Source organism: Strix aluco, chromosome 23, assembly GCF_031877795.1.
Source record: "Strix aluco isolate bStrAlu1 chromosome 23, bStrAlu1.hap1, whole genome shotgun sequence".
NCBI classification, from domain to species: Eukaryota; Metazoa; Chordata; class Aves; order Strigiformes; family Strigidae; genus Strix; species Strix aluco.
Genome location: NC_133953.1, coordinates 3,358,323 through 3,372,681, shown reverse-complemented (window position 1 = coordinate 3,372,681; position 14,359 = coordinate 3,358,323). Strand labels below are relative to the sequence as shown.

At 41.2% G+C, this 14,359-nt stretch overlaps 1 protein-coding gene across 5 annotated transcripts in view; it reads right to left on the bottom strand.

Annotated features, from left to right (window-relative positions):
* ARHGEF12 (Rho guanine nucleotide exchange factor 12) overlaps window positions 1-14,359 on the bottom strand; it is an 80,799-nt gene that overhangs the window by 42,928 nt on the left and 23,512 nt on the right. For 3 of the 5 annotated variants that reach the window (XM_074849026.1, XM_074849027.1, XM_074849030.1), the window contains exons 2-4: window positions 4,407-4,430; window positions 3,579-3,667; window positions 1,915-1,971 (exon numbers count right to left, since the gene is read on the bottom strand). In XM_074849026.1, coding sequence (XP_074705127.1) covers window positions 1,915-1,971; window positions 3,579-3,667; window positions 4,407-4,430 — 170 coding nt within the window. The remainder of the gene's footprint in view (window positions 1-1,914; window positions 1,972-3,578; window positions 3,668-4,406; window positions 4,431-14,359) is intronic. The other 2 variants (XM_074849028.1, XM_074849029.1) reach the window with 1 other exon arrangement.

The window sequence follows — 14,359 nt, the reverse complement described above, 5'->3', positions numbered from 1 at the left end:
CTGTACAGACTGAGGGAGAAGTATAAACACAGATACATTCCATCAAGCATACCAAATGTTTCCTGTAATTAACCTACAAGGGTTTGACAGCACCTCCAGTATATTATGGGTAAGCAGCATTAGGCAAAAATTAATGCAGGTTCAAGACACAGGGATCTTGTCAACCTGACTGCACTGTCACTAACCAGCGTCTGCCTGGCAAATGGAAGAACTGGTCAAGGCTTCAACACAAGCTCATGTGAAGCTTCATCCCAAAGTACCTGCTTTTCGAGCAGGCCACTTCCCTGTTCATTCTCTCTGAGCATGGGAGGAAAACGTACAAGCTGCAGCAAGCCAGGTCTCCCTAAGACAGGTTTCCAGCTCTGCTGAAGCAAATCAAGGCACTCTCAAAACCTGTTTACAGTTTCTGAGGAACAGTCTCACATCCTGAGGAACATGTCTGTCATACTTTTCTTTAGACAAAAAAAAAAAAAAGTGTGTGATTCAAAATTCCAGAGAAAGTTAAGAGATCTCATTTTCACAGAAGAAACGGATCACACCTCCCTGAACTGCACCAACTAAAGGGCTTTTGCTAACATGCCTATGTTGGTTTAGGAGGAACTCTTCAGGGTTGGTGGTTTTTGCGTTTGGGGTTTTTTTTTTTTGCTTTTATTTTTTTAATGTTCCTTACAATCGAAGCTATGACAGCATCATTTTGTATTACATAGGTGGTTTCGGAAGCTGGATCACAGCCATTAATACGTGGCAGTTTTGTTCTAGTGGAATGATAAAGCTGATACTGGAAGAGTCATTTCATCTGTTCAACACAGCAGGTTATACAGCAAGTAATTTTCTCAAGAGAAAAATCAGAAAGTGTCACAGACTGTTTTAAATATCAAGAAAAAAAAAAAACAGGAAAGGAAAAGAAAGGCAACCCACAGCTGGAGTCAAGACAGAGCTGGACATGCACACTTAGAACCATGAAATGTAGCAGTACTGGCCAGATTCAGCCTAGGTCCAAGGGTCTTAAGGAGCTGGTAGGATCCAAAAGACCACCCAACAACTTGTGAAAACTTATTACCTTCTAGTTTCTAAGATACGAGCGCAATTATCTTTAGAGAGCAGAAATTCAACAAGCCATTAACATAAAGGTAGGATAGAGTGTCACAGCCCAAGGACTGACATAGCTGATGTAAGCTAAGGAAGGAGGATGAGCAAACAGGCTGTATTTGGTAGACATTATTTCCAACAGCATCCATCATGGTGTACTGACAGCATAATGATGGGGGGGGGCTACTCCTATCCCAAACTGTTATATGCCAATTTGTCCCAGTCTACAAGCCCACAACAGAGCAGTAATACACAACAATACAGGACTGCCAGGGAAGTTACTCCTTCTTCAGAACAAAGAATGGTGAAGTCCATATTCTTACATTTTTTGAAATTATTTACAGATACATATTCCCACTTCTGTGAAATATGAAAAGGAACTGACAACTGATCCTCTACAAATAACGCAAAAAGATGAATTGCTGGCTCATCCAGATTAACCTCCGCAGTTAGAACAGGACACAGACTTTTCTACAACCACAAAACCTCTTCTGGAGTCCACACCATGAGCTGTGTCCATACAACGCCAAACATACTCAGTGGCAGAAGACCTCCAAGAAGGGCAGTCCCAGCAAGTTTTTCCAACTATCAATAGATAACAGGAGAATCCAGGTGACAGCCTATGCTTGCCAGCTACGGGTTAGTTTCCAGCCACTACAAAAACTACAAGCTGATACACTGAAGCAACGTTAAAACCCAGTTTCCCACTCCCTGCTGCAGAGCCAACCATGCGGATCACGTAAAGGATAAAAGCCTTGGGTGCACAGACAGAAAGCATGGAGCAGACTGCAAAGGTGCAAGGCTGCAGCAGCTGCTTTAGCTTACCATACGTCTCGGATCTACTCTCCTCCGAACTAGACTTTGTCTTCTTGGAGGAGCTATCTGCACGAGAGCAGGAGAAAAGGAGAGAGAGATATAGAAAATATGGAGACCAAACATGAGAAAAAAAACTTCATGAAAAACACAGACTGATTTATTAGGTTAAATCGTGCAAAACACAAATAAGATGTGAACAAAACATAGGTGAAACACTTGGAATAAGGGGTGAATAATACGAGCATGAAGACACAGAATCTAAGACACAATAAAAGAAGTTCTTTGCAATGAACTACAGGAAGTATTCTGGTTAAAAAAAACACTCCAAGCATAGAAACTCTGTTAACATTTATCTCCAGAGCAAGTAATCAACATACACATAGTAGTTCAGCATTCTGAATTCACCCCTTAAAAACAAAAGAATTTTATGAAGGCTACAGTACAGAGTTCATCGATCAGATCAGATCGGATCACAAGCATCTTAATAGTGATGCCAGGTAACAGCTCTCAAAATTGGAATGACTTTCATCAAATTAAGATTACAGGATTCCTGAAATTTGCTTCTGAAGAAAACAAATTCCTTCTACAAAACAGGTTTATAGCCTGAGACCTCCTCTGACGTACCCCAACCTGAATAATTTTACATTTCCTTTGTCCTTGCAAATAGGTAAAGACAACAAGCACTAATTCAGGTTTACTTACATCCTTACAATCCTTACAGGATTTTTTTTTAAGCTAACATTAAAAGCCCATTTTAATTTATTTTGTGCACACTAGGAAGGAGTCATGCAGCTAGTGGCCGAAAGCATTAACGAACAGAATGGTTTATAAACACCAGCTTCAGATGTCTTATGCAAAAAACACATTCTACAAGTCACACCACCTTTACATTCAACTCTCATGTCTTCCACAAGCCCCAGGGAAAAGACTGGGCTACACAGCAGAATGCACAGACGTGAAAAACACACATTGCATGGGGCCAGGAGGCTCAGACAAGAGCCTGTCATGCATTTCATGAACACACAGAGTAGTCACTGGGTTAGTGTTTCAGAGAGAATAAAGAATCCCTGCATGCATCCTGATTTCTAAGACAGCACTGGACAGGCTTACCAAATTGACCCTAATTTAACCTTTTGGAAGATTAAAAAAATAGGATAGCATATCCTTTAAAAATGGACATTTATCTTAAAATATATCATGTTGGAAAGTACAAGTTCACTTTACAAGTGACGGAGATAGACCAAAATCCACGAAGGCTCAAAAAAACCCAACCAACCCAACAAGGAATACCAGCCCTAGTCGAGCCTATAACATCTCCAATTTCACACTTCAACTAAAACAGCCAAAAGAACTACTCACAACTAATTACAGTATTTGCCTACTGAAATTTCAGACTGACTTTTCTGAAAGAGGAAGTAATTATAATTATTCACTGATACCACTAATCTAGGTTTATTCTTGCACCGTTAACAGCTGCTTTGTAGATGAGCATGTTTAAAAGCAAGCCCATATTAATTTCACTGCCCGCATGCTTCAAAAAGGCTTTGCAATCGCAAAACAATGCAACTCTGAAAACCACATATGCTGTCACATTAAAATAATTTTTATTTCAATCCCCAGTACTTTTCAAATAGAAAGTCTAGATTTTCACCTGTGAAGTTTTAGGACTTTACCTGTCGGATCAAAGTCGTGCGTACTACTGCAGCGTTCAACCTTCTGTTTCTTGTCAGCTGGAGACTCTCTGCTCAGAATGCTGCCGTGTCTGTGTCAAACCAAAGCAGAGGATCCTGACTACCACACCACAGAAGCATCGCCTCGCTGGCGAGGCCTTCGGAAATAACCTTAGCTAGCTCTGTTTGCTAACAAGGAATTTAGATTAAAATGTACGCAGCATTAAGTTCACCTAAAAAATTTATTCCCAGACTGAATTCAAGTGGAAAAATGATCTCCCTCAGGAGCTTTGGGAGCGTATCCAAGGTTCTAGAAACAGTCTCATTAACCTTCGAAATTAGTAACTGCAAGTGCATTCTCTTTATCATTCAACAGCAGGCCATATTTTATTTTAAAAGCAAAATTAAGTTACAGAAAACTGAAAAACCTCCTGAAATCTTACCTCTACCTGCTCTCCCAGCAAACCTTAAACCTCTTTGTATGCAAAAATTAAAGATTTAGAATACAGCCCCCCCCAAAGGAAGTGTCTGTACATCAGGCACCGACACAGTGTCACTTTCTCCGAGCATCTCAAATCTCAGGTAAGACAACCCGCCAGTGTACGTAACAGAAGTGCAAATGGTAACACTATGCCATGCACTTTAAGTGCACCACCAACTATATTTTTGGCACCCTGTCCCAATCTGGATATTAATTTCCTCACATCTATAATGGGTACTGCTATCTGTGTCTGTACATTTTTTTTTTTCCCTTTTAAAAGCATTCCTCCTCTGAAAAAGGCTGTATCATAACTTGCAATACAGATAAACAGTCAAACTTCAATAACTCACCTTGTAGGTTTTTTGAGAGGAAACCTGAAAAGAAGAAAGAACATAAGTTTAATGAACATTTTTTGTTTCTCAATATTATGTTTGATATCACTAATGCTTAAATACAGTTATTCTACATTTCTGTAATACCTTCACAAGAGAACAAGTCTTTTTTTGCTCTTCTACTTCAGCCAATTAAGTTCATTTACAGTCGATTAGGTAAAGAATTATTATCGATATGCTTAAGGTTTCAAACAGAACTAAGAACAGAAGCAGAACCTGTGCTCTCAAATCCAGCATCTAGTAGGTCTTTCTTAGTACAGTGTAGCAGCTCATGGATCATCTTCCTCCAATAACAACTAGTTTCATACACTAAAAATCAATGTAGCTTGATTTTTTGTCCTGCTAATGGACCAAGTACCTGGTATCTAATGAAGGTCCAAACTTTAACTGAAAATTCTCCTATAGCTGAGACATTCTGGTTATCTCCCTCCTACGTGGGTTCTGCAGCACCTGGTAACACGGGAGCTCATGCTGACATCTCCTAACAAGATCCCTAACCATTTTCGTGAAACTATACATCTTTGAGACAAGCACAACAGAGTAAAATTAAGTTGAAATTATATTAACTATTCCAAATATTATTACTGGGACATACACATAACAGGCAACACAAACCCACAGTTAAAGGGAGGAAGAATTCTATACACATTTAAGGAAAAGATGTGGGACTTACGAAACCAGGTTTTTTTTCCTTGAATTGCTACAGAAAAATGACAGAGCAAGGTGTATGCCATGTAGCTTAAAGCACCAACTTCTACTTTCATGAAGCAGAAGTATTTTTTTCTCAGAACTTTTTAGAAATTAGCTCCATTCCTACTTGTTAAATGTTTTTAGATCCTTTGGCTGGAAAGCAATATAAACATTTAGAGCTGTGTATGTACATTTAAGAAAAGAACAGACAACTCAAGTCACTTTTTGTTCTAAATGAAGACATCTACAATTATTATATAGCTGATAATTTCCCCCATATACATAAGTTATCCTTATTGCATTCAGTTTCTCCTATTTATACAGGTTTTCCAAGAAGTAATAGGGTGAGGGTTAGAGGGAGGCAGAGAAGAGATTCAAGTAAAAAGAAGTATAGTACCACGAACATTGACAGGGTATTAAACGACTCAAATTTTTTTCTTTCTTTTTTTTTTAAAAACATAGTTTAAACAGATCCTATTTGATAAAGATCTATAGTCCCATGGTAAGTCTGCACTAGAAAAAGGCAACATCGGTGCAGGATAGTCCCAAGGATACCACCTCCAAACTCAGACTCAACTGAGCTGAGCCATGGCCCTGTCCAACTGGTCCGCTGCTCAGAACCAAACCATTCTCCAAAAGCATTTCAGAGCATTACAGCAAAGATTCCTCGAGCAGCGCCAAGGAATGACCCAAAATGCACACCTCATGTTTTAAGCTCCTTTCTCCAAAGGAGGGGCAACCTTGTCACCTATTCACCTATTCTCTTTTCCTCGATAACTACACATAGAGTGGCCCAGCCAGAAATAGCACAGTCTTAAAGCTACAATAACTCCCTCCCCATTACCTGAAAAACATAACTGGATACACAGCAGAAGCACTCAACTTAATCCCTCTCTTTGACTAATCGCTACTCCATTAAACGCGTATACACCCTAAACGCTGGCCAGCTCACACATGCCAATCCCCTATGCAAGCATGCACTAATATGGCAACTCTGAAACGAACATCTGATGACACATTAGGCAAACGAAATTAAAATGTTGTCTACTACTGAAAATAATTATACACATCAAAACACTTGTCATCCTTTAGATAACAGCGTCAAATTTAGTTGAAATACAACAACGGCTTCAACATTAAGGTGCTAGATAGGGCCTTTGATTGCGTAAGTCGTAGGAACCTAAAGCAGCACAGAAGTGAAGAAAAAAGGTTGCCTACAGACTCCGCAGGAAGCGGGAGTCCTCGTTCCTCCTCCCTCCAAAAGCACTGTTTTCATCTCAGAAGTCTGGGAAATGCACTTTGATTCAAACGAGGAACGTGTAGCTAATCAAGCCTCTTCTTCTGCTCTACGTGCAAAGCCAGATCTCTTCAGCATTCAGTCCTCCCACTTACAAATTTTGGCCAGTAAAGAACTACTTTGTGCAAGACAGACAACCGGAATCCCAAAGCAAAGAAAACAAAAGTCATCTCAGGCCAACCTAACCCTGTCTGAACACTGTATGGTAAACAGATGCTGTAGTAATCTAGCGTTTCATTGAAAAGCAGAAAAGGAGACAAAGGAATCCAGGCAGAGACAATCTATCGTCTCTCCAAAGGCAGGAAAATATGCTTAAGGTTAATTATACCACATATTTTATCTAATGCACTTGAACTTTTGAGCTGCATAAAAAAAAAAATCTAACACTACTAGCAAATATTTAATGAAGCATTTAAGTGAAAACCTTTATCCCATAGTGTTTCTCCAGGCTTACGCTCCTACAGCAAAAGAAACGATTTTTGAACAAAATAAAGGTAGTTCATTGTTGTGCCGTTTTGGTTGGTTCAGAGCTATTCATTACGTGTTCAAGGATGAAGCGCAAATGTTCTATTTTACAGGTCTAGAAAGTTGTGTCAAACCTTCCTACTTATTATATGTAGACCATCGACATTCATTATTTAGACAGAGAACCCTAAAGTTTGCGTATATAAAATGGCACTGAAAACATCAGGAATTGTTTCTGTGCTTTGATGTTAACGGCGAGCATGGAAGTCCCGCTGAGTGAGGGCCACAATCCCACAGCTCCCTAGTCTGAGGCCGTAACTGCACTCACAGTTGTAGGCACGGCACTTCGGTCCAAAGGGTCAGGACTCGCACGGAGCCGGCTAGCTCCGAAGAGCCACCACCGCCCGTGGGGACTGCCGTGACACCCACGGGAAGAGACGCCCGAGCCCAGGCCCGGATGGCAGGAGCGCAGCACTGGCTGCCCTCGGGCTCTGTCCCGGGCACACGGCCACGGAGCACGGCCACGGAGCACGGCCACGGAGCAGTTCCCGGAAGCTCTGGAGGCCCTTGGCCACCCGCCAGCTTCCTGCGTTTCTTTCTTCTCCGAAGCAGGGAGGGAGGGAGGGACGTGGCGGGGAAGCGGGGCAGGCAGCAGGTCACCATCACAGCGAAGCCTCTGGGGCACAGGCAGCAGCACGTTCAACCAGAGGCGGTGAGGCTGAGGGAGCTCCAGGCCCTCTCCTGCACTTGCTTTACTTCAGAGGTACTCCATAAAATCACTGGAGTAGGAAGGGCTCTGTTGAGCTAGGCTGGAGGTGAAACTTCCCACCCTGAAAAACTTCCCTGCTGGACCTGAAATAGTTCCAGGCCACTGAGTTATGAAATCACAGAAATCAAAAATGGAAGAGTCAGCTGAGCTAAGACTACAACTGGGATTTAACCACCCTGCTAGCCAGCCTGTGGGGAGCGCTCAGTACAGAAGTTCCTCCTCTCCTCCCAGGTTCCTACCTGAAGAGTACCTAGCACTTCTTCATTAGCTGAAGACATTCATCAGTTCCCAAACACTGCATCGCTCGTATACTACAGCAGAAAGAAAAGTGTAAGTGGATCAATGGAGTATAATCAAAGAACACAGAAGAGCTCCCAGGAGTTTATCCAACAACTATTTGTATTTCAGTGCAATTTATCTTCACTTTGAAACAGTATTGTTTGAAAGCAGTACTGAAACCGTGTTAGAGCATCCAGCACTACATATAACATAGAAAATGTATTTCACCTACTACTGTAAACACCATGTGAGCTGGAGGCACAGCAGGGTGCGGTTAACAGCTGGAGACTTAATTCCAAATCTAGCTGGCAAGTGTAGGCTACGTGATAAAACCCTGTAGACATTTTGTCTGATAACTGATGAACATCAGCACATTTTCAAACAAGTTGTTCCACTCTCCCAAATACCAGGAACAATTAAAAGCCAAGTCACATTTTGTTTTTAAAATACTGGGTCAAATAGTTTAAGTAATTTAAATGCAACAAATTACTGAAAGTATGTCTTGTTAGTCATGCTGCATTAGGAAAATCTATTTACTGTAAAGCCAAGTGAAAAAAATATACCTACAACTAGTAACACTGTGGATTAAAAACTGTACTTCTCCAAGTTAGCTCACACATGCATGCACCATTCAGTACTGGACCAGCGCCTAACAACTACCTTCAAGCCAAGACAGAAAAATAGTTTTAAGACCTGATGTGTCAAAACACACCAGAGAGAGAAAGGATTCCCAGCTTCCAACAGTACAAAGCGTTCCATTCTAGCCTGGGAGGTTGAAAATATATCTGACCAAAAATAGCACAGCATTCAGATAACCATGTTGGGGTTTTTTTTACTCCCATACTAAAATATTACCAGAATTCAAGTAACTGCTATCTCAAAAACTGATCAAAGACAAAAATATTTAGATTCAGACAAGGGCCCCAACCTTGGAAATACTTATTCATATGCCTAACTTTAGTTCCATTTACTTCAGCAGGACTACTCACATGCCTGAAATTAAGCTTGTGTGTGTTTGCACGATGCAAGTATAAATTACTACAAGTTGTGCCGAGATGAGTAAGAAATATTGTGAAACCCATACAAAAGAGAACAGCCAAAAACTGCTTGCTTGACAGAACTAATCTTTAATTAGGAGATGAACAGTTGCAATAGAAGCTTCTTCATTGCTTTATTAGTTTCATTTAAATAAGACGTTGCTTGTTACAGACAAACCCTCTTACAGAATTCTAAATTTCAAAGAAAAGCAACAAAAACACCTGACCACTGCAAACTCAGGACTGATGAGAAATATTACAGGTTCACTCATTTGTTTTTTTCACACATTTAGAAAGAGAAGAGGAAAACCAAAGGTTAACTCAAAGTCTGATCTGACCCTCCCCCCCCCCCCCCCCAAAAAAAAACCCCAAAACCCTATGTCTATTTAAAATGACATCATCCTACTTCAGGAGGTTTTCACCAAGTAATTGGTGAATGGGATGCCTTTTGCCAGCGCCACCTCCATGGATTTTGGTGAAAAGCAAGTTGTGTAACTGGCAGCTATGCTTCTGGAAGGCTGAGCTGGATTGTACTCTCCTCTTGCTCATACATACCCAAACAGATCCTGTAACTGGAAGAACTGAAGTCTGTTCTTGGGTGACAGTTAAAAAAAAAAAAAAAAATCACCGAACAACTTCATGACTATTTCAAGTGCATCTAGTGATAGAACTCCTGCAGCACCTATTAAGCTTTATTTTCAACACCATGACTGGCCCTGCACTGACAGCAGTCAGAAAAAGGCTACATTTTCTGTCTAAATCTAGTAGGTTTAAGTAAGTGCCTTGAAAGTACAGTAAGCATGGATGTCTTAAATGCCATTCTTCAGATAATTCCCAGAATTTAATCTTGAAAGAGACGGGAAGAATAAAAAAAAAAGAAAGTCTGTTTGTTTTCCCAGTTTGCAGATGCACATACCCACCAGAGCAGTTTTTTGCAGGGCTTAAAAGCCCTGAGAAAGGTATTATGGGAGAGTGCTGACATGACCTGAACAAAAGCAGTACCAATGTGACCTTAATATAGAGCTAAAGGCAGTCTTCTGTCACAACAAAAAAGAGGTAGACATGTTCTGTATAGGACAGTGGCTGAGTAAAAGGAACTGATGAGATAGCAAATGACAGGCGGATAGAGAGAAACACAGATGCAGCAAGTGGGCAACTATTAGCAACCAAGAAAAAACGCAGACAGAAGTCTGCCATTTCACTGTACTGCCCACAAACTACAGCTGTAACCACATCACCTATTCTGTGGACAACACCGATTCAACACAACAGGTCTATTTACCTTCGCATCAACCCACTTAAAGAGCAGTTTTATGCAGTGTCATCTTCTCCCCATATCAAAGTACCTAAGCTCAGGTAACCAGAGTTTTCTTCTCAGAAAAACCCCACTGCATAGTGATGACCACGGATTGTCATGCGAAGTGCAGAGAAACAGTCAGGCTGAAGAAGGGACCCAACCAGTGGGTTCCTGGGAGCTGCCAGAGCCTACGGACAGATCTTACGAACCTGCAAGTGCACAAGGAGGTGAAACTGAGCAAGGCAATAAAAGTTTCCATGTTATTTTTGTAGGAGTCCAAGGCAGCAACTACAGCTGACGCAATGACTCATGGAAGAATCGTTTGTGGCATTATTAGCTTTAGATTACTGACAGCTTTGTGAATAAACCTAGCCACTGCCTTCTGAGAAGGACCACAGGAAGGTTAGTGAAGTGACTGCAGAGCCCATATAGCAAATATCTTCTGTGTCAACTCCACACAGTGCTCCACCTTCTACACATTCCCAACAACTTCAGTGCTGAATTTGCCCTAATAAAGCATCAGTGAATACCTCCAACTCAGTCAACGTTACATGGTTTTTCTGGCCCACCACCGCTTCTATCCATAACTAGAGTATGCCGTTCAATTTTCCTTTTAGGTTAGAAAAAGCAGAGTAGCCAACAGAGCCCATCAACATACCTCTTGATGGCTCAGTATAAGGATCGATGCAAGGGACCAGCGCTATGGCAACCAACAGTGCTGAGTTAAGTGCTTAACTCAAATTAGGTTAAGATAAATTTTATAAAAATCAAGAAAAAATAATTATGCCTTTTCACAAGTCCGGAAAGCTGGCAGGTTTCTGATGGTCTTTAAGAGAAGGTCAGGACTCCAAAAGGTATTTCTACAGGGAAAGAGCATTCCACTGGTGCTAGTGAGAGCACCTTTCCATCACAGGGATGTTTCCTCTTTGAGCTTTAAAACAAAAATGGATAGATAATAGATAGAGATATCTCTTTCATTCTTGCAGTTAACTGGAGATTTATTCTGTGTGAGGGTTTCATCAAGACGGGTGAAGAGAAAGCGGCAGCATGAGAAGGGAGCAAGAAAAGAGGAAAAAAAATCAGTTCAAAAAGATGAAAGAAAAACAGAATGCAAAGCTAAGTCTTCTTCGTAAAACGGATTACAAGAACATGGAGATTTTGCCTCCACACATGGAGGTACATGGAACTTCCTGACCATACAGGTAGTACGTCCATCCAAATGAGCATTGCTCTCTCTTGGAAACACTCCTTTGCAGATAGATGTGACCAGGTCTAAAAAGGAGCTTGCAACAGTGTCTGTTAAACAGACAAAACAAAAATAAATAAAAAAGAGAAACAACAAGCAGCTTTGAACATACTATAGCCAACTGTAGTTCTTTCCTTAGCACCCTTTCACTGTAAAACTTCCAGATGGGAAGGGTTTGTATTTCTCTATGAACAGTAACGTTTGGAAAGGGAGAAGAAAAGCATCTCTAGAGAAGTTTCATCCACAGTTCAGTCATTCAGTCCCAGCCCAAGCAAGTGCCTCAGCTATTTTCCATGACACAAGCACTTGGATTTTTCCAAGAGCTGATGTCAGGGCTTTTCATGGAGAAAGAACTGCATTTACAGGGCAGGCAAGGAAGGAGGGCTTCCCCAGCAGCTATTCTCAATGTGGCCTTTGTGCTGCTCTGCTGCTGAAGCCAGGACCCTGCAAGAACTTTTAGTCCCCGCAGAAACTCTACAAAGGGGAGGGGACAGAGACATTTTCAGCAGCCAGTACTGTTCTTCCACTCCTGACTGACTTCCAAGGCTCAGAAGCATCAGCTTTCCATCTACAGGGCCTGAAGTTCCAGCCTTTTAAGACAAGGACAACTATTGTTTAATATCTCTACAATGGGGTAGAAGCAGACAAACAAACTAAAACTGGGGAGGGGGCAGTGGAAGAGAACATAAATAAACCAAGTTGCTCATGTTTCCCTAACGCTGCTTTTAGATTCAGCCTAAAAGCAAGATTTGGGCAACAGGGATGCAGTTTGCCCACAGAACGTAGTTCAGAGCAGGAATAAACTCTGTTCAGCAACTGAAGAACAGAGGTCGCCAAATCACAGGTGACTTCCCACTAGTTTCCCAACATCACTGGTTATAAATTACTAAATCCATCAGTTCCCACTCTGGGAAAGAAATACTGACATCTTTGAAATGAAACAACTTAAATGAATTAAACACCAGCAATACTGAAAAAGGCCAAGTATTTTTCTAAAAAGACCATCAGAAAATGTTATCAAAACAAAAATTTAAGCAGAACTCTAGAGCACTGCAGAGAAGAAACGTCCGTGATTTGTCCAGTTGCTGCAAGCTTTTATTGCATGACCCACTTAACAGAACTGACCAGGCACAGCAGAAAGGTCAAGCCTTGTGATTTCAGAAGTTATGACCCAGCTTTCTTGCTTATTTATTTATTTTTAAGTAGGCTATAGACAAATATTCCCAGGCATGAAGAGCTCAAGCTTCCCTGAAAAAAAGGAAAAGCAGCTGAAATATGCATGGTTTGGCCATACTAGAGGAGCTCCAAAATAGCCCTTTTTTTTCCACATTTTCATATCATCTTGGCAACCTGAGCTTCAGCTCTTTGAGAAGGAAAAAAAAAAAGTGCAGAACATGTGCGTTCCAATTCTTTTCTCCATTCTTCATTTCTGAAAATTGTTTTAAATCCCTTTGCCCACAAACTGCTCCTCTATGAAAGAATCAAATAAAGCAACAAGGTTTCTTGAGCAGACAGGGCGTGGCAGTCAAAATTAACCTGCCTCCCTAAACTGGAGCTAATTACGGGGAAATGAAATGTTTGCTTTGCTTGCCAATAATTGCAATACAGAACTGGCTCAATGGAAGCAGCCCTGCTCCCCGCCTCCCCACCACCACTCCTCCTACACGGCGTCTGGAAAAGCTTTCTAGTTAGATGCACAAAAATCAAAGCAAGAGACAAAGGAACAAGAACGCTGCGCCAGACAATTTTATTTTCCTAAACCAACTGTAGAAACCATAAAGCCATCAACTGCCATGGGATTTGCTTTCACCCAACGCACGCATAAGGGCTTGGAGATCACTCGTGTTGCCCCAGCGTGTCAAGCAGTTTTTGCATTTCATTAGGCACACAGCCTAGCTCCTTATTAATGCCATACCTAGCTTGTGGTTGTTATGAACCAGCAACGAGACTACTGTGGAAACAGTTCTTAAAAACAGCAAAAGACAGCAATTAGAAAGGGAGGAGAAAAAAAAAAACACAGTGCACGTAATACAACTGGATATATAGCTTTCAAATACTGTAACACTAACTCCAATTACCCAGCTTCAAGTTTTGCAAATATATGTACAAGGTTCAGAGCCACATTTGAATATTTGGCCCAGAGATCACATTTCTGGTGAGTAAGTGAGTACAGCTGCCTGGCACAGGAACACCACACCTCTATAGCTTGTAACTAATAAATGTGGCTCGGGTGCTAGATACCAGTAAGAAAGGAGCCACATTAAGACATATTTACTATTCCTCCAGCATGTTTTTCAAAAGATAAAGAACCAACAAGGCTAAGTTGTTCTGCTCCTCAGCATTATCAACTCATGCCTGACAACGTTTCACTGGAGATTTACCTTGATGCAGATGTTACTACAATTTGAGAACATCAGCAGAAGTACAGAGCTCAGCAACACCTTCACTGCTGGATTTATATATTCAAACGGCATTAGAAGTTGGTCTGACCTACTGTACAACGCAAAATTTCATTAAGTTACTCCTATGATAAATAAGGTCAGCATGACTAAAATACTTAGCTCCAAGAAAGGCACTTTGCCTTAATTTAAATTTTCCTTCAATTCTCTTGTTAGCTTGTTTTAAAGGTCAGTGAGTGTTTACTGGTTTAGAAATATAATGCCAACACTTCAAACCCAGAACCTGCCTGCTCATCAGAACTAGGAATTTATCAGTTCAAAGCTAAGCAGACACTCAACCAAAAAGCATTTTCAGCCCTGCCTTTCCTTCTCCCACCCAGTCGTCAACCTTTGGTCAAACTACACCCCTTCTGCATGGGATGTGCAGACAAC